Below are 21142 nucleotides of genomic sequence, written 5' to 3' on the forward strand. Positions count from 1 at the left end.
CCTACCCTCCTCCTATGATATTGAGTGCTGAGATTGCTTTCTGCTGGTTCTGTCCCATCCCCGGGAATGCTCAGTTGGCTCTGGTTAGTTCCGGCCCAGAGCTGCACCACTTTCACTCATATTATTTCTGCTCCTGTGCACTGCACTATTTTCCACTTTATTAACCGCTACCTGAAGTGACAAAGTCTCGTATTGTGACTGGCCAGGCTTGTGGTGACATCTCAATGTCCCTGGAACGTTATTAGCATTAGCATCACAACCCAAATCAGAGACAAAACTCTCCTCCTGAACCAGGACCAGGCTTATCATATGTTAGCACTCAGGCCCATGACTGTTGGTGCTTTTGTGTGATTGTCATTAAACTCTAAAGCAGTTGACCAAGGGGGGCACGTTTTAGCTCATAATGCCAGTGTAAAGCTTGTTTCTGCTGAATTGTGCTTAGTACAGGGTAATACCTATGCTGCCATAGTTTTATGGGATCTCTCTGTACAGACTATGAGCAAACTTAAGGGGCTGTTCCTGCTGAATTGTGCTTAGTACAGGGTAATACCTATGCTGCCATATATTTTTTCTTGGTATCTTTCTGTGCGGTGCAAAACATATAATGATTTGCCCATGCTATGGGGGGTTCAGTAGGGCACCCAAGGAATAGGCAGATGTAGTTAGGCTTGGCAGATATTACTAGAAGGAAGTGAGAGATGGCAGCAGTGAATGCCTGGAAGGTGGTTTTGAATAGCAGTACCCTGTAGATATTAGATGGAATGCTACGAACATGCATCTCTTTCCTAACAGACATCAAAAATCTGTATCTTCTCCCATTTTCATACCTTCAAAAGATTATTCTCACCAGGCAATGGGATGGAAGATGAGTGCTCAGGTTCTATCATTGCTTTAATTATTTACCGACTCCAGATTTCACAGCACCACGGGAACCAGTACCAGTTTCCATATAAACAAATAGAGTACGTAACATTACGGTCATCTGATGAAATGATTTATATTTGTAATCTTTGGGTCGAGAAAAACTCGACCCTAACCCGATGCACACAGCCCACACCCGACGACCTTCCCTCTTTCTATACCGTCCTGCTGTGACTTCACTAAAGGGGTGGGGCCTGTGCGAGTATATAAAAAGGTGCGCACAGAGGCGGAAGTGGGCAGAGAAAGCTGGAAGCGGGGAGAAGGGAGGTTAAAGTTACATATCACTGATATATACCTCTCTGACAGAAGGTTACATGAAATGGATGTTACTCGCAAATGAAAGAGCATGCCGAAATATTCATATGGGGCAATGTCGTAAAATCATTAAATTTACTCCAGGTCTAGTAACCCATAGCAACCAATGTTTGATTTTAAACAGGTAGCAGGTAAATGTCACTTGCTTATCGGTTACTATGGGTTACCAAACATGGATTCATTTTCCTCCATATTTATAGTCGGGTGTGCGGCGCACCTACCCATGCAGTTTGCCGGTGCCCACAATTACTCTGGACAGTGCGTTGTGGATAAAAAGTTATGGCAAATTGAGTCCAGATTTGGCACCTTTATAAATGAGACCTGACAATTTTCACCCGACCCTGCCCACTCCCAGCCCAGACCCTGGCCGACCAACCATGTTTTTAGAATTGTATAAATTAGAGTCTTGCGCTGGTCCATTTTTTGGAACTCGTACCCGCAACCTGAAATCCGCATGCTTACCCGCTTGGACCCGCTACCCGACCCGCAAGTACCTTATCCGCAACCCGCTGACCATCAAGAATCAGGAAGTGCTGTCATTGTAAACCGGAAGTGACATCATTGGAAGTAGGCGTGATCAGAAAAAAAAGAGTACAAATCGCTATTGAGAAGAACCGCCAACCCGCATCTATACCCGTACCTGGGAATCGCAGGTTTTTGAGGGTACCTGACCCGCTGCAGGACTCTAGTATAAATTAAGAATTAGAGAGGGGCAGTAGAATGGGTTATTGAAGTTAAAACTTTTCAGTATATATCAAGGCCCCGCCCATTGCCAACTCCATTTCAGCAGATATGTGGGGTGCTGGTAGGGATTGTTGTGCAGAGAGAGTTCTATTCTACATCAAGGCAAACGCTGTGGCATCTCCCAGATAAAAAGAAATGGCCTGAAGAGGATTAGACTTCAGTTCATCTTCCCCTCGAGAGGCAGATTGCGGCCACTGCCTTTTTTTTTTATCTGCACCGCACGCGGCATGTCTCCTTCGCAGCTTGATCTCCTACAGAGACGCGTCTGGAGCCAATGAAAAGAAACCCCATGCATTTCATTCCTCCATTAACAATTCCCTGTCATTTTCCTCCTCGTGGAACAGCGAGAGCCAAGAGCAGGGAAGGCAGCACATCTGCTCCGTGAGATAAGATGGAAAGCGGCCGGGATGCCCCTGCAGGGAAAGGTTTTCGCCACAGCAACAGAAAAAAGCATTTCTCAGCTTATACATTGTGCTGCGGATATCAGCCCGGTGCAGAATTGGGCCCATATTGACTTGGTTATTAAAGTTATAATGTGATTCAAAGGAAGTCTATGTGCAAGTGCATGATTTAAAGAGACCGGGATTGGCTAAAAACACACCTGTGCTGCATATCCACACATATCTCATTAGCAGTTGTCTATCTCATAAGGTGCAACTGCCCTGGGGCTAGGGTTGCCAATTGTCGACTTTTGACCCCGACAGCCTGGTTTTTTAACTGCCTGCCTGCCTGCCTAATTTGGAAAAATGGGCAGGATTCATCACAACCCACCGCAGCGCGTCCCGTCCTCTTCCCCGTTGCATCACGATCCCCGCTACCATTGCATCACTCCGCCACCCCTGTTACTTCAAATCCCCGCCCCCCTGTCCGGAGTCGGATGAGGCAAAAGGTGGCAACCCTACCTGGGGCCTTTTGGGAGCCCCCAGTAATGCAGCAGGAAGCTTGCTGGAGCCCCACAAGTTGCACGGCTGTAGGTTTCTTGCATGGAATGACCTACCTGACCTACATGCAAAATATGCACCAGGCTCACTACAGTCTATTTAAAGGAGAACTAAAGCCTAACTAAAGAAGTAGCTAGAAATGTTGTACATAATGTTTTGGGCTTCTGTACCAGCCCAAGGCAACCACCTCCCTTTAGCAGTAAAGATCTGTGTCTCCAAAGATGCCCCAGTAGCTCCCCATCCTCTTTTCTGCACATGCTCTGTGCTGCTGTCACTTACTGAGCTTAGGGACCCACTCACAATATACAGTACACATAGAATAGAAATGTCACAATATAAGGCTGATTAGTATTTAATACAGATAATTACTACATGGCAGCACAGAAACCAGTGCAATTAGCATCAGAATTTAATAATCAGCCCTGTAGCATCAGCTTATATTACAGACCAACCTCATTTTCTGCTGGATAATTAGTGATGACCCCTAAACTCAGCTTCTCAACAGCTGCTCAGAGCCCACTGAGCATGTGAGTGTCACAGACACTTTCCAAGATGGTGACCCCCTGTGACAAGTTTGAAGTCCTGGATCATTGCTGCTATTGACAAGCTAAAACTTTAGGCTGGTGCAATAAATTCACTATATAAAATATGCCATTTTAGCCACATTAATTTTTAGGGTTTATTTCTCCTTTTTATGGAGGGCAAAGCCAGTGTCGTAATTACAGAGGGAGCAGCGGGTGCAACTGCACAGGCCCCCCCAAATAAACAGTTAATTGCATGCAGAGGAATGTTTGCCCAAGGGGGGGAAAGGTAAAAAAAAAGGGGGGGGAGGTATCGATATATATTTTTCATCCCTGGGGGAAATAGTAGCAAAAGGTGACTATTTTTTCCCAGCATTGCTAAATGTGCACCATGGCCCCCACCTGTCATTATTAGGCACGTATTTCTTTCCTGATGGGCTGTGACACTGTTATAGAAAGGGATCACATTACCTTGTTAAACCACAAATTGCTGTGTCATTTACAAATTTGGTTCGGGTTTAACAAATTGGTTCCGCGCAGGACTGTATTGTGTGATACAATTCCACTTGTCCAGTTACTGTGCAGCTTGGTCCGTATATAGCCATACATTTAAATATCTGTATGTTTTATGAAGGAGTGGGTCTTGCCCAGGTCTAGACTGGGAGTCAAAATAAGCCCTGCCATTTCAAGTACATAGAGGCCCAACCAGCCCTCAACCAGCCCACTGAATAGTGACTTTCTATGGCATTGTACAGCAGCCCCTCTGGCATTTGCCAGAACCCACAGATTGCCAGTCCAGGCCTGGTCTTGACCTGATTTTTCCACCCATACACAGAGCAAAATCAGACAGATCCAAGCTTGGGCCCCTGCTCGGGTTATTCCCATTGGACAAGGCTCTTGTCTTGTCACTTAGTAATTTTCAGCCAACAGTCATATGAAACCTGCCGAGAGATATCTAGCTGAATTTTTGGCCAGATACTGGTAATTGCCGCACTCCCGAGCCCCCAATACATGAGCCAATAAGCTGCCAGCTGGGTCTGAAGGTATTGAATTGGCAGCTTTTATCTGAACAGCTTTACTGCCTTTGTCTGATCAGAGCTCATTTCAGATTCGTTGTTGTTATCAGCGCAATCATTTTTATTCTAGGCTACTCACTACAGTCTTTTCTCTTTGAAGGGAGGACCTGTTCCCACCCAATTCAGCAGCCAATAGCAACTCTCGTTTTCATGATCATCCAAAAGGTAATGGGCCCTGGTGAAGAGGTTCCGTTTAGAGGATGGACGACCTTCAAGGTAAGTTTCCGATTCACCTCCAACCTTGTGAGTACAATAATAATAGCCTGCTCGTTGGCCATTAGCTTGTGATGCTCTAGTTCAGCCGCACGGGTCAGCTGTCACTGGTTTAGAGACGGAGACCTTTTGCATGGTGTCCGTGTTCTCCTATCGGCAGCGACTTTCTGATCGATTCTCTATCACATTTGTACTGACGGGCCTCCTGCGCTCTATAGAGAGTGATAGTGAGTGGCTCTATTGTGTGAGCTGAATACAAACAGGCAGGAGAATAGGAGACCTCTGACCTCATGGCTACTGGGCTGTAAGTGGGAGGGGGTTGGCTTCAAGTCGCCAGGGAAAAATGTGTCCTATTTATAAGCAGAGCTCATCTTCCCTTTGCTTTCCCTTTTGTGTGTGGATATCTTGTTACATATTTGCTTTTAAAGCTGCCATAGAGCCTCCGATTTCTCCAGTAAGGATACACTCAATCTTTAGCATTGACCGAACCTCAATCCTGCAAATAAAGGGCCACATTCCAAATGAATTCTGTGTTCTCCTCCATACCTCAGTGCCCCTAGTGGCCACTCGTTGATTAGCACTGAATTATAATTAAGCTCCTTTTAAATTCTGAATATTTTCTCCTGTCCCAGTCCTCCCTTGGCAGGCACATCACAGCAGCTGGAGGGGTGCAAGAATAACATCCCTGCAGGCTGCCTTCAGGTAGCACACACACACGCCAGGCATAATTACTTTTTACACATCTGTCACTGTTCCCTTTTATAGGAAGCACTATTTTTATTTCTGTAATTAGCGCACACTTCAGTCATCAGGCAAGGCTGGGGATTTGGGGATTCTGCTGTGCCTGTATTACACTGATTGGTTTATGTCCCATATCTGGGTTTCTATATGTAGACTCATTCCAATCAGCTACTCTCGAGTTGTCTGTCTCCGATCAATAGTCTATCACTGTGTAATGCTACAGGCTCCTGTGCCCCTTAATCTGCCTCCCTTCTATTCCCACATTAAAGGTACTATACATGGGCCAATAAAGGCATATACTGCCAAAGCAGGGCAGCTGTAAGACCTTTTTATAAAGGGGATGGCCTTTAAATGCATCAGTGCTAGATGCATGTGGTACAGGCAGGACCACCATCAGTAATTGTGGAGCCCCATATTACAAAGTAAGCAGGGCTCCAATTATTAGTTCCATGGCCCCTCTGCTTGATGGGACTTGTCAACAAGTAAAATAGGCACCAATGAAAATACACATGGCTGCTTTCATGATCAGCCTCTTCCCAATTATACCCAAACCTGTCCACACCCCGAAGGCTCCATCCCTTTTATAACATGCAAACTATGCATATCCATATTGGGGTCCCTGGCTTCAGTACCCCTCGTTTCCACCCTGATGGTAATACAGTCCGATTCCATTGGTTACACTTTGTGACTTAACAAGGCTTATGGAACCAGCTCCAGATTTTAGGAAACTTGAGCTAACTATTCATGGGTCGATCTAAACCTGCCCATCTAGACCGAGCCAACCTCTGGGTCTACTACTGTTGGCCCCTGTGGGATGCTGGTAGTTGTAGGTGGAATGATACAGGTTAGACAATACCTGGTATAAGCCTTGGTATTGTTATTATAGCCTGGAAATATTCTCTATGTAAAGTGGTGTGTGTGATATGAGGCAGAGCAAAACCACACTTGCTCCCTAAGCTCAATCCTCTTTCCTGCAGAAGCTTCCAACTGCCCCCCCCCCCCATCTAACAGCCCCCGCTACTTGGCTCCATCTGAATCATCACTTTGTACTCCCTGATCCCTTCCTTCCTTTCCCTTTTCTCTCCCCCCTCTCACTGGAACCAGAACACAATGCAAGATCTGCTTCTCCACATGCCTCAGTCAAACCGTTGGTTACGGGCCACCCCTGAAGGTCACCCTTGTCCCACTCTTTCTGAAGGCTGCACAGATGGTGTTTTGTCCTCTGCCGGGTTATGTCATTGAATTCTCATCGCCCACTAATCAAGTCTTAACGTCTCCTTTATTTTTCAGATTAAAGGCGGATTTCTTTCCTTTGCATGGTCACCTGCACCCCCTAGTGTCCTCCTGCCTCTCTCCAAAGACAAGTTCATCTGACTCCCCTTTGCTGAACCTGTTCAGTGATGGGCAAAAAATTAAAAATACCAGGACAAGACAAATATATTTTACTCGTCTTGGAAGAAGAGTCTGGAAATATTGTAATTGCACTGAATGCGGAGGGCTAACATTCTGCAGAGCCAATAGGGAGGCTTCATGGTCAGGCCACCACCTGATTAACAGGATCTTATATATCAAGTATGTTTTTATGCATTATGCAGCGAATCTGCGTGATTTCTTCCATAGGGATTTTTTTTTTTTTTGTAACTTTTCTTTAAAACACTGTTTGTGCATAAATGAAATATAGAAAAACCTGAAACTGGTTTGAGGGTCTCCGACTCAGAGCACAACCTATTTCTATCAGTAGCGGCAATCAGAATGCTTCTTGGGTCATAGACCTGCACTGAGATCTGAGATCCTGAGATCTGAGATCCTAAGCAGCCTCCTAGTGATTGGTCATTATAATGTCAAACGTAAAGATTATAAAGCATAAAGATAACATATTTATATAGAAACATTGGGGGGTAACAGTCACCCTGCTATAGTTCCAGGGGTACCCAGGGCACAAATACGCACTCACCCCAAATCTCCCCCTAACTGACCTTCAGGCTCGACCCCCTTAGCTCATAACAAGGTTACAGATATATAGAAACATTGGGGTAACAGTCACCCTGCTATAGTTCCAGGGGTACCCAGTGTAGAAATAAGCACTCACCCCCAAATCTCCTCCTAACTGGCCTTCAGGCTGGGCCCCCTTAGCTCATAACAAGGTTAGAGATATATAGAAACATTGGGGTAACAGTCACCCTGCTATAGTTCCAGGGATACCCAGGGTACAAATACACACTCACCCCAAATCTCCCCCTAATTGACCTTCAGGCTGGGCCCCCTTAGCTCATAACAAGGTTACAGATATATAGAAACATTGGGGTAACAGTCACCCTGCTATAGTTCCAGGGGTACCCAGGGTACAAATAAGCACTCACCCCAAATCTCCCCCTAACTGACCTTCAGACTGGGCCCCCTTAGCTCATAACAAGGTTACAGATATATAGAAACATTGGGGTAACAGTCACCCTGCTATAGTTCCAGGGGTACCCAGTGTAGAAATAAGCACTCACCCCCAAATCTCCTCCTAACTGGCCTTCAGGCTGGGCCCCCTTAGCTCATAACAAGGTTAGAGATATATAGAAACATTGGGGTAACAGTCACCCTGCTATAGTTCCAGGGGTACCCAGGGTACAAATACACACTCACCCCAAATCTCCCCCTAATTGACCTTCAGGCTGGGCTCCCTTAGCTCATAACAAGGTTACAGATATATAGAAACATTGGGGTAACAGTCACCCTGCTATAGTTCCAGGGATACCCAGGGTACAAATACACACTCACCCCAAATCTCCCCCTAATTGACCTTCAGGCTGGGCCCCCTTAGCTCATAACAAGGTTACAGATATATAGAAACATTGGGGTAACAGTCACCCTGCTATAGTTCCAGGGGTACCCAGTGTAGAAATAAGCACTCACCCCCAAATCTCCTCCTAACTGGCCTTCAGGCTGGGCCCCCTTAGCTCATAACAAGGTTAGAGATATATAGAAACATTGGGGTAACAGTCACCCTGCTATAGTTCCAGGGATACCCAGGGTACAAATACACACTCACCCCAAATCTCCCCCTAATTGACCTTCAGGCTGGGCCCCCTTAGCTCATAACAAGGTTACAGATATATAGAAACATTGGGGTAACAGTCACTCTGCTATAGTTCCAGGGGTACCCAGGGTACAAATAAACACTCACCCCAAATCTCCCCCTAACTGACCTTCAGACTGGGCCCCCTTAGCTCATAACAAGGTTACAGATATATAGAAACATTGGGGTAACAGTCACCCTGCTATAGTTCCAGGGGTACCCAGTGTACAAATAAGCACTCACCCCCAAATCTCCTCCTAACTGACCTTTAGTCAGACAAGTTGAGGAGATCCAAGCCTAAAGCTGCAGACATATTTAGGGTGTCCTGAGCTGCTCCTATGTGACGGAAGTGAATGGTGACCTCCTTTATATAAATATAGCTTTATACTGTGGGTAACAGGTGTTTTACAGCTTGTGTGATTGTGAATAATTAGCACTTTGCATCTCTAATTGGTTGCGGCGCATGGAAGATGATTAACAGTTTTCCCGGTTGGAAGGAGGTGCCATATTGCAAGGAGAGGCCGACAATGGAAAGAACAAAGCGGTTTGTCGCTCAGGTTTGCAGAGACCTTCATTTAGACTTTTTTACCCCTACACCCTACAACTCCCAGAATCTTCCAGCTTGCTATGGAAGCCTAATTGGGGTGAATACTTTTCCTCCCTTTTTTCTCTAGGGCACTATAGCCAAAATAGCAAAGTTTTTATATATTTGTTGAATGTTTAGGAGCAGTGGGAGGATTCTAAACAAATATTGGACATCAGAGGAAGGCAGTGTGGGACTGGCCCATCGGGATACCAGGAAAAATCCAGGAAATTTGGCCAATTTCAAGACCATTCCCTATTTCTTTATGGGAAAAATATCCATAATGGAAGAATATAGTAAGTAGATATTAGGGGTGGAGGAATAATAATTTGGGAAGTGGGCCCACGGTCCAAGGTTTTCTGGCACTGGTCTGACCCTGGAGGAAGGGGCTTAGTCAATCACTGCTGGAAGAACCTACGGGGAGGTGGCATGAGACACATGGTGTTGGGTATCTTTTAATTGTGTAAAATTTTGTCTTGGTCTATAATCCCACATCAACCAATCAGATGCTCATAACCCCCAGGCATTTATTTGTTAATCCTGTGTTGCTTTTGGGTTCTTGGTTTCCTTTTTGGGCTGGAAACTGCATTACAATTAAAACTGCTTTTCCAAAAAAATGTTGTTTTCTTTGGGAGGGAGAGCTATTTATATATTCTGACATTTCATTGGAGTCACCTGAATATATCACCCTGGTGGGGGCTGAGCGAGGGGCTGTGGCCTAACGTATCTGCCCCAAAGCTGTATAGAGTTAGACATAAAGGGGTGGGCACCTGTGGAACAGACCCGATGGAATTTCCCCAGAAATCATATACTCAAATGAGTTGGCCCCGAGCTTGGCTGCAGGATTAAGGGCCCAGACGGTGGGATCACACACACACATTCCTCAATATATGAACTTGCAGACGGCAGCCCAAGGGGACGGCTCTGCAGGGGCCCAAAAGCTTTTATTAATGGCACAGGCCAAACACCTGTCTCCAGATTAGCCGGGGTCTCGGATGAACTTGTCTCACTTTAGGGGGTGGTATGTACATCACAGGTGGCTAAAATGTGTATTTTTAGGCCAAATTCCAATATCATCACTGTTAAATTCAAAACAGTTTGTTTAAATGTTAACTTCCCCTTTAATTTTCAGAATATATAAATGCACGTGTTCTTTACTGGATGTCCTGTTACCACCCAACAGCTGAGATTGAATTACAACTCCCAACAGGTCTGCTTGACATTCAGTTCATATTTCCACCCCCCCCCCCCAACAGGATGATGGGAGTTGGAGCTGAAAGGTCGCTGTGACATTGTGGAATTGCCCTGGACTCGCTGCCGATGTTGTGGCTAAAGTGTAAATTACGTTGTATTTTTTGCCATTAAACATTCCTCTTCCACAGGTGTCCGGGGGCCCCATTCCTGCCGATAACAATGTAACCCAACCCGCCATTAGGAGCAAATATACGAGTTATTTTTATGCGACTAATGAACTGCATCTTCCCCTGCGTTACTATATCCCCCCCCCCTTACTGAGGAATTGGGGCTTGGGACAGCAATTATCTGCCTCCCCTGATAATAAAACAACCCCCCAATCACTCAGTGCTTGGCAGCTGCTGAGTGTCAATTTGCCTTGTGGGCAGCTCCGATTCTAAAGGGGGGGGGGCGCAACTGTACATGGGTAAAGGGGAAGTATTGCCTCTGATTATCTCTAATGATTCTCTATTTCCTAGAAATTCTTCCTATTGATTTGATAGCTTTGTCACTTGTAGTTAGTGCTAATCCCCTGAATGGAACATTGATCTCAAATACTAGAAGCCTGGCTTTCATTCACAAATCATTCTTGCCCAATTACACCCAAACTCTCCCCCCCCCCCCCAACTCTACCTCTGTCTCAACAAGTACTGGCAGTCTATGCCCAATGCTCTGGGTCGGCATTAGTGGCTCAGTGGGGAGTCCTATAAGTTGTATCATTGGTCTGAATATGGGCAGGTTTTGCAATGGGAAAGGGTGGGGCTGAGACTGGTCATGGGCATGAGGCCTTTTTTCGGGGTGAATGTGTCACGGCTCCTCCACCCATTCTTTAAGATCTCTATACCCTTGTTACATTTGGGAAACCTGTCCAAATGGTAGGACCAACAATGGGGGATTGACTCAAAAAAGTCTAAAAGCCTCTGTTTGACAAAAAGCCAGCGGTGTGTATGGCCAGTCATTCAAGGAAATAGGAATGGCATAACTTGGGTTTAGCTGGTTAAACAAACCCACACATGGCATCCTTATTTCAATCAACTGTAATCTCAGAGTCTGTAGAGAGATCCTATAAAACTATGACAGCATAGGTATTCCCCTGTACTAAGCACAATTCAGCAGGAACAGCCCCTAAGTTTGCTCATAGTCTGTACAGAGAGATCCCATAAAACTATGGCAGCATAGGTATTCCCTGTACTAAGCACAATTCAGCAGGAACAGCCCCTAAGTTTGCTCATAGTCTGTACAGAGAGATCCCATAAAACTATGGCAGCATAGGTATTCCCCTGTACTAAGCACAATTCAGCAGGAACAGCCCCTATGTTTGCTCATAGTCTGTACAGAGAGATGCCATAAAACTATGGCAGCAAAGGCATTCCCCTGTACTAAGCATAATTCAGCAGGAACAATCCTCTTAAGTTTGTTCATAGCCTGTACAGAGAGACGTGTTGTATAACTGGGACAACGGGATCAATTTACTGTGACCAGAATGCACACGGTGTCCAATGAGTCTCTGGCCTATAACTATTATGTGAGGGGTATTTGATCATTTTGGCAGCACAGATCCTAGTTAATGGTGAAATGAGCAGCAAAGGAAGAACTGTAAGTGAGCAAGGATTGTTTTGTTTCGGGAGGAGCTTTGGGAATGAAACCCCACTGCTGAGTGGACTACCATTCACTGCTGTATCACCCCACTAGGGGGCACAGTTCAACCTGCACGGATGGGACATCATATCAGATGAAAATCTCTAGAACAGGTAATGGCCACAAAGGGCAAGGGGCTAAGTGCAAAACTTGGTTTCTCCCAAAATTCCAATGCCGCTGTGATGAAACAGCTAAAACTTGCACCTGCCCTAGGCCCAAGTCACACCACCCCCAGGGGGCCCCAATTATTAGCCCACTAGTCACCTCTTCATTCACGGCACCCGACCCAGGCATCCCCATTATACCATAACCCTGACCTCTGATCTGCACAAACTTTCCCTTTAAGTGTGACACCTGTCCCATACACGCATGGGAGCTCCAGTCCTCAGGCTTATCAAGTAAGTGAAGAATGGCCGGGCCCCCCTTAAGAGCTAAACCCTGGCAAGCAATTTGTTTTAAATTTCGGAGGGGCCTGGCCACCAATGTTTTTTTTTAACTTGAAGGGGGGCCTAGGCCACCAATGGATTTTTAAAACTTGTGGCCTTTTTTTACTGTGGGGTGGGCGAGATATTGGGTGGGCGGGGGCCCAGAAGATTTTGCCATACAGGTCCCCGTGATTTTTGAAGGCGGCCCTGCCAGTGTATATGTGTCCTCACCCGAACTCACATCACAGATCATTGACCCCAAAGCTCCTCCAAAAAGCACCAGCCAGGGGGCACATTCCCTCGTGTTCAGTTTGATGTATTCCCTCTGGGCAACTCTGTGTATTAATCCCAAAAGCAACTCCCTCCTCCCACTGGGATCCAGGCTGGGAAACATTTTCATAAAATAAATTCCTGTCTGACAAAGCCGCAGATATAGTAACGGCTGTTCCCACATGAACCCGGGCTAATAAGCATGTGTATAAATAGCCAATGTCTCATCATGGGGTGATTTATATTTACTGTATATAGCGCTGGCTCTGATACACAGGCATTACTACTTATACTGGTGGTTTGCCCCATTTTTGCATGGTGTGGAGGCCACTTAATCACCTGTGACTGTGGGATAGCAGCTAGTAAGGAGAGATGGTGCCTATAGTAACAGTGGGATAATAGTCTCTGGGAAGGGAGTGTGACTATGGGATAGCAGGTATAGTAGTGAGAGATGGTGCCTATAGTAACAGTGGGATAATAGTCTCTGGGAAGGGAGTGTGACTGTGGGATAGCAGGTATAGTAGGGAGAGATGGTGCCTATAGTAACAGTGGATAATAGTCTCTGGGAAGGGAGTGTGACTGTGGGATAGCAGGTATAGTAGGGAGAGATGGTGCCTATAGTAACAGTGGATAATAGTCTCTGGGAAGGGAGTGTGACTGTGGGAAAGCAGGTATAGTAGGGAGAGATGGTGCCTATAGTAACAGTGGATAATAGTCTCTGGGAAGGGAGTGTGACTGTGGGATATCAGGTATAGTAGGGAGAGATGGTGCCTATAGTAACAGTGGATAATAGTCTCTGGGAAGGGAGTGTGACTGTGGGATAGCAGGTATAGTAGGGAGAGATGGTGCCTATAGTAACAGTGGGATAATAGTCTCTGGGAAGGGAGTGTGACTGTGGGATAGCAGGTATAGTAGGGAGAGATGGTGCCTATAGTAACAGTGGGATAATAGTCTCTGGGAAGGGAGTGTGACTGTGGGATAGCAGGTATAGTAGGGAGAGATGGTGCCTATAGTAACAGTGGGATAATAGTCTCTGGGAAGGGAGTGTGGCTGTGGGATAGCAGGTATAGTAGGGAGAGATGGTGTCTATAGTAACAGTGGATAATAGTCTCTGGGAAGGGAGTGTGACTGTGGGATAGCAGGTATAGTAGGGAGAGATGGTGCCTATAGTAACAGTGGGATTATAGTCTCTGGGAAGGGAGTGTGACTGTGGGATAGCAGGTATAGTAGGGAGAGATGGTGTCTATAGTAACAGTGGATAATAGTCTCTGGGAAGGGAGTGTGACTGTGGGATAGCAGGTATAGTAGGGAGAGATGGTGCCTATAGTAACAGTGGGATAATAGTCTCTGGGAAGGGAGTGTGACTGTGGGATAGCAGGTATAGTAGGGAGAGATGGTGCCTATAGTAACAGTGGATAATAGTCTCTGGGAAGGGAGTGTGACTGTGGGATAGCAGGTATAGTAGGGAGAGATGGTGCCTATAGTAACAGTGGGATAATAGTCTCTGGGAAGGGAGTGTGGCTGTGGGATAGCAGGTATAGTAGGGAGAGATGGTGCCTATAGTAACAGTGGATAATAGTCTCTGGGAAGGGAGTGTGACTGTGGGATAGCAGGTATAGTAGGGAGAGATGGTGCCTATAGTAACAGTGGATAATAGTCTCTGGGAAGGGAGTGTGACTGTGGGATATCAGGTATAGTAGGGAGAGATGGTGCCTATAGTAACAGTGGATAATAGTCTCTGGGAAGGGAGTGTGACTGTGGGATAGCAGGTATAGTAGGGAGAGATGGTGCCTATAGTAACAGTGGATAATAGTCTCTGGGAAGGGAGTGTGACTGTGGGATAGCAGGTATAGTAGGGAGAGGTGGTGCCTATAGTAACAGTGGGATAATAGTCTCTGGGAAGGGAGTGTGACTGTGGGATAGCAGGTATAGTAGGGAGAGATGGTGCCTATATTAACAGTGGGATAATAGTCTCTGGGAAGGGAGTGTGGCTGTGGGATAGCAGGTATAGTAGGGAGAGATGGTGTCTATAGTAACAGTGGATAATAGTCTCTGGGAAGGGAGTGTGACTGTGGGATAGCAGGTATAGTAGGGAGAGATGGTGCCTATAGTAACAGTGGGATTATAGTCTCTGGGAAGGGAGTGTGACTGCGGGATAGCAGGTATAGTAGGGAGAGATGGTGTCTATAGTAACAGTGGATAATAGTCTCTGGGAAGGGAGTGTGACTGTGGGATAGCAGGTATAGTAGGGAGAGATGGTGCCTATAGTAACAGTGGGATAATAGTCTCTGGGAAGGGAGTGTGACTGTGGGATAGCAGGTATAGTAGGGAGAGATGGTGCCTATAGTAACAGTGGATAATAGTCTCTGGGAAGGGAGTGTGACTGTGGGATAGCAGGTATAGTAGGGAGAGATGGTGCCTATAGTAACAGTGGGATAATAGTCTCTGGGAAGGGAGTGTGGCTGTGGGATAGCAGGTATAGTAGGGAGAGATGGTGCCTATAGTAACAGTGGATAATAGTCTCTGGGAAGGGAGTGTGACTGTGGGATAGCAGGTATAGTAGGGAGAGATGGTGCCTATAGTAACAGTGGGATAATAGTCTCTGGGAAGGGAGTGTGGCTGTGGGATAGCAGGTATAGTAGGGAGAGATGGTGCCTATAGTAACAGTGGATAATAGTCTCTGGGAAGGGAGTGTGACTGTGGGATAGCAGGTATAGTAGGGAGAGATGGTGCCTATAGTAACAGTGGATAATAGTCTCTGGGAAGGGAGTGTGACTGTGGGATAGCAGGTATAGTAGGGAGAGATGGTGCCTATAGTAACAGTGGGATTATAGTCTCTGGGAAGGGAGTGTGACTGTGGGATAGCAGGTATAGTAGGGAGAGATGGTGTCTATAGTAACAGTGGATAATAGTCTCTGGGAAGGGAGTGTGACTGTGGGATAGCAGGTATAGTAGGGAGAGATGGTGCCTATAGTAACAGTGGGATAATAGTCTCTGGGAAGGGAGTGTGACTGTGGGATAGCAGGTATAGTAGGGAGAGATGGTGCCTATAGTAACAGTGGATAATAGTCTCTGGGAAGGGAGTGTGACTGTGGGATAGCAGGTATAGTAGGGAGAGATGGTGCCTATAGTAACAGTGGGATAATAGTCTCTGGGAAGGGAGTGTGGCTGTGGGATAGCAGGTATAGTAGGGAGAGATGGTGCCTATAGTAACAGTGGATAATAGTCTCTGGGAAGGGAGTGTGACTGTGGGATAGCAGGTATAGTAGGGAGAGATGGTGCCTATAGTAACAGTGGGATAATAGTCTCTGGGAAGGGAGTGTGGCTGTGGGATAGCAGGTATAGTAGGGAGAGATGGTGCCTATAGTAACAGTGGATAATAGTCTCTGGGAAGGGAGTGTGACTGTGGGATAGCAGGTATAGTAGGGAGAGATGGTGCCTATAGTAACAGTGGATAATAGTCTCTGGGAAGGGAGTGTGACTGTGGGATAGCAGGTATAGTAGGGAGAGATGGTGCCTATAGTAACAGTGGGATAATAGTCTCTGGGAAGGGAGTGTGGCTGTGGGATAGCAGGTATAGTAGGGAGAGATGGTGCCTATAGTAACAGTGGATAATAGTCTCTGGGAAGGGAGTGTGACTGTGGGATAGCAGGTATAGTAGGGAGAGATGGTGCCTATAGTAACAGTGGATAATAGTCTCTGGGAAGGGAGTGTGACTGTGGGATATCAGGTATAGTAGGGAGAGATGGTGCCTATAGTAACAGTGGGATAATAGTCTCTGGGAAGGGAGTGTGACTGTGGGATAGCAGGTATAGTAGGGAGAGATGGTGCCTATAGTAACAGTGGATAATAGTCTCTGGGAAGGGAGTGTGACTGTGGGATAGCAGGTATAGTAGGGAGAGATGGTGCCTATAGTAACAGTGGGATAATAGTCTCTGGGAAGGGAGTGTGGCTGTGGGATAGCAGGTATAGTAGGGAGAGATGGTGCCTATAGTAACAGTGGATAATAGTCTCTGGGAAGGGAGTGTGACTGTGGGATAGCAGGTATAGTAGGGAGAGATGGTGCCTATAGTAACAGTGGATAATAGTCTCTGGGAAGGGAGTGTGACTGTGGGATAGCAGGTATAGTAGGGAGAGATGGTGCCTATAGTAACAGTGGGATAATAGTCTCTGGGAAGGGAGTGTGACTGTGGGATAGCAGGTATAGTAGGGAGAGATGGTGCCTATAGTAACAGTGGATAATAGTCTCTGGGAAGGGAGTGTGACTGTGGGATAGCAGGTATAGTAGGGAGAGATGGTGCCTATAGTAACAGTGGGATAATAGTCTCTGGGAAGGGAGTGTGACTGTGGGATAGCAGGTATAGTAGGGAGAGATGGTGCCTATAGTAACAGTGGATAATAGTCTCTGGGAAGGGAGTGTGACTGTGGGATAGCAGGTATAGTAGGGAGAGATGGTGCCTATAGTAACAGTGGGATAATAGTCTCTGGGAAGGGAGTGTGGCTGTGGGATAGCAGGTATAGTAGGGAGAGATGGTGCCTATAGTAACAGTGGATAATAGTCTCTGGGAAGGGAGTGTGACTGTGGGATAGCAGGTATAGTAGGGAGAGATGGTGCCTATAGTAACAGTGGATAATAGTCTCTGGGAAGGGAGTGTGACTGTGGGATAGCAGGTATAGTAGGGAGAGATGGTGCCTATAGTAACAGTGGGATAATAGTCTCTGGGAAGGGAGTGTGACTGTGGGATAGCAGGTATAGTAGGGAGAGATGGTGCCTATAGTAACAGTGGATAATAGTCTCTGGGAAGGGAGTGTGACTGTGGGATAGCAGGTATAGTAGGGAGAGATGGTGCCTATAGTAACAGTGGGATAATAGTCTCTGGGAAGGGAGTGTTGCTGTGGGATAGTAGTTATAGTAGAGTTGGTTTTCAACTACTAGTAAATTATATGACTATAGGGGTCCTACTAAGCCCATTTTGTCTCACGAGGTATCATCGGGTTAGTGTTGCACGTGGTTCAGACTCCTGAGCCCATGTAGGAAGGAGACAGACAGAGGCAACAGGTAATTGAATCTGAGCTTGGCTCGCCCCTGGCTACACATCAGTCCTATCATTAGCTGAAACCAGACACTGAATCCTTCCTTCCTCTGACACTGATCTTTCCACGGGCAGCAGCCCAGCTCTCTCTCCGTTGCAGGGTGCCTGTTATCTGCTCCTGGGCTTGTGGAATTTAATATCTTTCTTTCAATGAATAACACAGGAAATGAAGGAAAGAGCTAAATATTTGGCCTTTGTATCAGTCTTTAGTTTGGAGGTGGGGGGGATGTCCCGGTCGCCTGTGGATTTAAAACATATTTTGAAGTCCCTGTAATAAACAAAGATTACTGCAAATAAATCTCTGTAGATTCCCGTCTCTTTCGCCTTAGATACAATGAAGCACAATGGAATAAAACTATTTTAATAGGGATTTTGTAATAGTGAACTGCACCTTTGCATTGTGTTATGGCCGAAATAATAAAAACATGTAACGTCAATGTATTGATGATATATTGGGGCCCCCAGAGAAGCACCTCCTGCACTGCGAGTGTTAATAGACTGAACCCCCTGTTCTGCCTAAAAGCTATCGATCGCACTTTCCAGGATTCATTGGCTGGTTATTGTTATTAATAGGCACCAGCGGGTTTATCCTGTGCATGAAACGCCATCTGCGAGCTTGTTCCACTATCGATCCGGCACTCACTCTTTTCATTCAACCGCCCCCCAAAGTCTTGTTCCATTGCATGGTGGGGGGGGGTAGAAGCTGAATCCGCTCTGTTGGGACAGGGGAGATGAAAGGAAACAGAACATAAATGAAGCTGAGACAAATAAAAAGAGGAATAGAAAATGTGCTGCCAGTTCCGGACACAGAAGGTAATTGATTGGGGCCCTGCTGTGCGGCACACATTGCTCATATTAGTGGAGCACTCAACACAAATACAGTGGGATGTAATAAAAGGCACAAAGTTTGCCCAGGTCTTGTAACCCATAGCTACTAGATTTTTGTATTCAAACTGCTGGCAAGTAAATGTTACCTGCTAGTGATGTGCGGGCTAGCACGGGACCCATGGGTTTAAGTCAACCTTGCTGCACCATTTGACGCATTTGGTCGCAGGCGGGTTTGGGTTGAGCTCTTCCTGCCCGCAACCTTACACTGCCGACTTCCATCTTACGGTTTTATAAGCGAGCGTCTGCCCCACCCCTTTTGTGACCTCATCGGCAGGGCAGATCCATAAATGGAGGGGGTCAGGCGGGTGCAGGTTTTGGGAGAGTGAAGGTAACATAACTTAGGCAGGTCAGGCCCAGGTTCAGGCCGTGCAGGCCCCAAGGTGGTGCTGGCCCGGGTGCGAACGCAACCCCTAAACCCCCAATAGTTACGCCCCTGGGTTGAGTCTTTCTCGACCCACACAACTTGTAGGGACCTTACAAACAACCAGACATTCTATAATGAGGAGTGTTTCTCATTCACCGTCTATGTTCATAGGAAGCTTCATGTTCATAGGAAGATTGAGCAGTTCCCTTCAGCCATATCAGCTGTACATACGCGGTTTTGTGCTTCGCTGTTCTATTGTTTGTGTTTGAGTATTTTAGACGTATTTCTGGGGTGTGAACTGTCAACATCTGTTATAGTTGCTCTTCTTGCTTGATAATGTGGAGACTATGGGGCCAAGACAAGGTCCTACCCAGTGTGCTGGTGTGAAGGGTTTGAGTATATGCACCCTGTGTATGTGCCAAGTGTATGCACCCTGTGTATGCACCCTGTGTATGCACCCTGTGTATGTGCCCTGTGTATGTGCCAAGTGGATGTGCCCTGTGTATGTGCCCTGTGTATGTGCCAAGTGTATGCGCCCTGTGTATGTGCCCTGTGTATGTGCCAAGTGTATGTGCCCTGTGTATGTGCCAAGTGTATGTGCCCTGTGTATGTGCCCTGTGTATGCGCCGTGTATGCGCCCTGTGTATGCGCCCTGTGGATGCGCCCTGTGTATGCGCCCTGTGTATGCGCCCTGTGGATGCGCCCTGTGGATGCGCCCTGTGTATGTGCCCTGTGTATGTGCCCTGTGTATGTGCCCTGTGTATGCTTGTTTATGCACCCTGATTCTCCTGCTTACTAAACTCGGCCTGAGAGTCTGGTTGGTCAGAGAGAATACCCAATTACTCTGTGTATGGTCATCCTAAGGCTCAATTAGGAAAGCGCTAAAGCTGGCCATGCACTATTAGATTCACCAAGTAGGGCACCTTAAGGTGGGCAATATCGGGCTAATCTGATCATTGGCCCAGGATTGTGGGAATACGAACTGGTAGAGCACCTCAATGCAGTCCTCGATCAGATGGGAAAATCAAACCTGGCCAATTGACATCTGCCCAATTTTGAGGGCCCCATACATGGCCAGATAAGCTGCCTATTCGTCGGAAGGGCCCGAATCTGCAACTTAAAGGCAGAGACACACAGGCAGAGTCGGGGAGATTAGTCGCCCGGCGACAAATCTCCTCTTCAGGGCGGCTAATCTCCCCGAACTGCCTTTCAGCTGTCTAGAATGAAAATCGCCGGTGGGATGGTACTCGGAGCGCTTCGTTTTTCGAAGTCGCCCGAACTTTCCTCATGCAAAAGGCAACTTCAGAAAATGAAGCGCTTTTTAGCTGTTGGGGCAGATACATGGGCAGTTCGGGGAGATTATCTGAGCAGTTCGGGGAGATTAGCTGGGTGACTAATCTCCCCGAATCTGCCCGTGTGTCTCCTCCCTAACAGGTAAAAAACTTGTTTTTTCACCGCAATACCGTGATTTGTTTCCCAGAATTCCCACATCATTCCGGGCACCCGGAACATCAGTCTGGACACAAATCAGTGTCTGTTTTGGTAAATCCCGCTGAAGCTGTGGCACAGGCGTTTTGCATTGGAATGGTGTCAGATCCAGTTTGTGGCATTAGAGCCCGATTTACTTGGTGCAAGTCAGTGGCGGCTAATGGCACAAGCCACCAGTCCATGTCCAGTTACAGGGATCCCGTGCGTCAGTGAGTTCACATCAGAGCAGGTGGAAATGCTGGGTTGGTTGCACAGAGGAGTGTATGGGTACAAATACCCCTCTGAAAGGGAATGACTGTGCTACTAGCTGTATGTGCCCACAGTGGTGCCCATGGTTGTGCCGGGTGGGAGTAACTTTTCCTTGTGCTTCACTGCTGTTCTCTAAGTCCTTAAAGTGTAGCACTCGTACAGTCCTTTATTGTCATGAGGGGCCCCGGCATCGACTCCACTCCTCCTGCTGCTGCCCCTGCTCCATTCTGCTCTTCCTGTAAAACAAAAACAAGGTTAGAACTAAAGTCACATGTGTTTTTTGCCATTTAAGCCTATCAAGCCCTTAATCCCTCCCAGTGTTAACGCTCCTCCCTGGGTCCCATTGCTCTGCACCCCCCTGTGCTCCTCCCCCTC

At 46.8% G+C, this 21142-nt stretch overlaps 1 protein-coding gene across 2 annotated transcripts in view; it reads left to right on the forward strand.

Moving 5' to 3' along the window:
• trim44.S (tripartite motif containing 44 S homeolog) overlaps positions 1-7417 on the forward strand; it is a 32335-nt gene extending 24918 nt beyond the window's left edge. For both annotated transcript variants that reach the window (XM_041560977.1, XM_041560976.1), the window contains exons 6-7: positions 4619-4734; positions 6763-7417. In XM_041560977.1, the coding sequence (XP_041416911.1) occupies positions 4619-4700 (82 nt within the window). In that variant the 3' untranslated portion in view covers positions 4701-4734; positions 6763-7417. The remainder of the gene's footprint in view (positions 1-4618; positions 4735-6762) is intronic.
• Positions 7418-21142: the final 13725 nt, after the last annotated feature.

The sequence above is a fragment of the Xenopus laevis genome, chromosome 4S (genome assembly GCF_017654675.1).
Source record: "Xenopus laevis strain J_2021 chromosome 4S, Xenopus_laevis_v10.1, whole genome shotgun sequence".
Classification (NCBI taxonomy): domain Eukaryota; kingdom Metazoa; phylum Chordata; class Amphibia; order Anura; family Pipidae; genus Xenopus; species Xenopus laevis.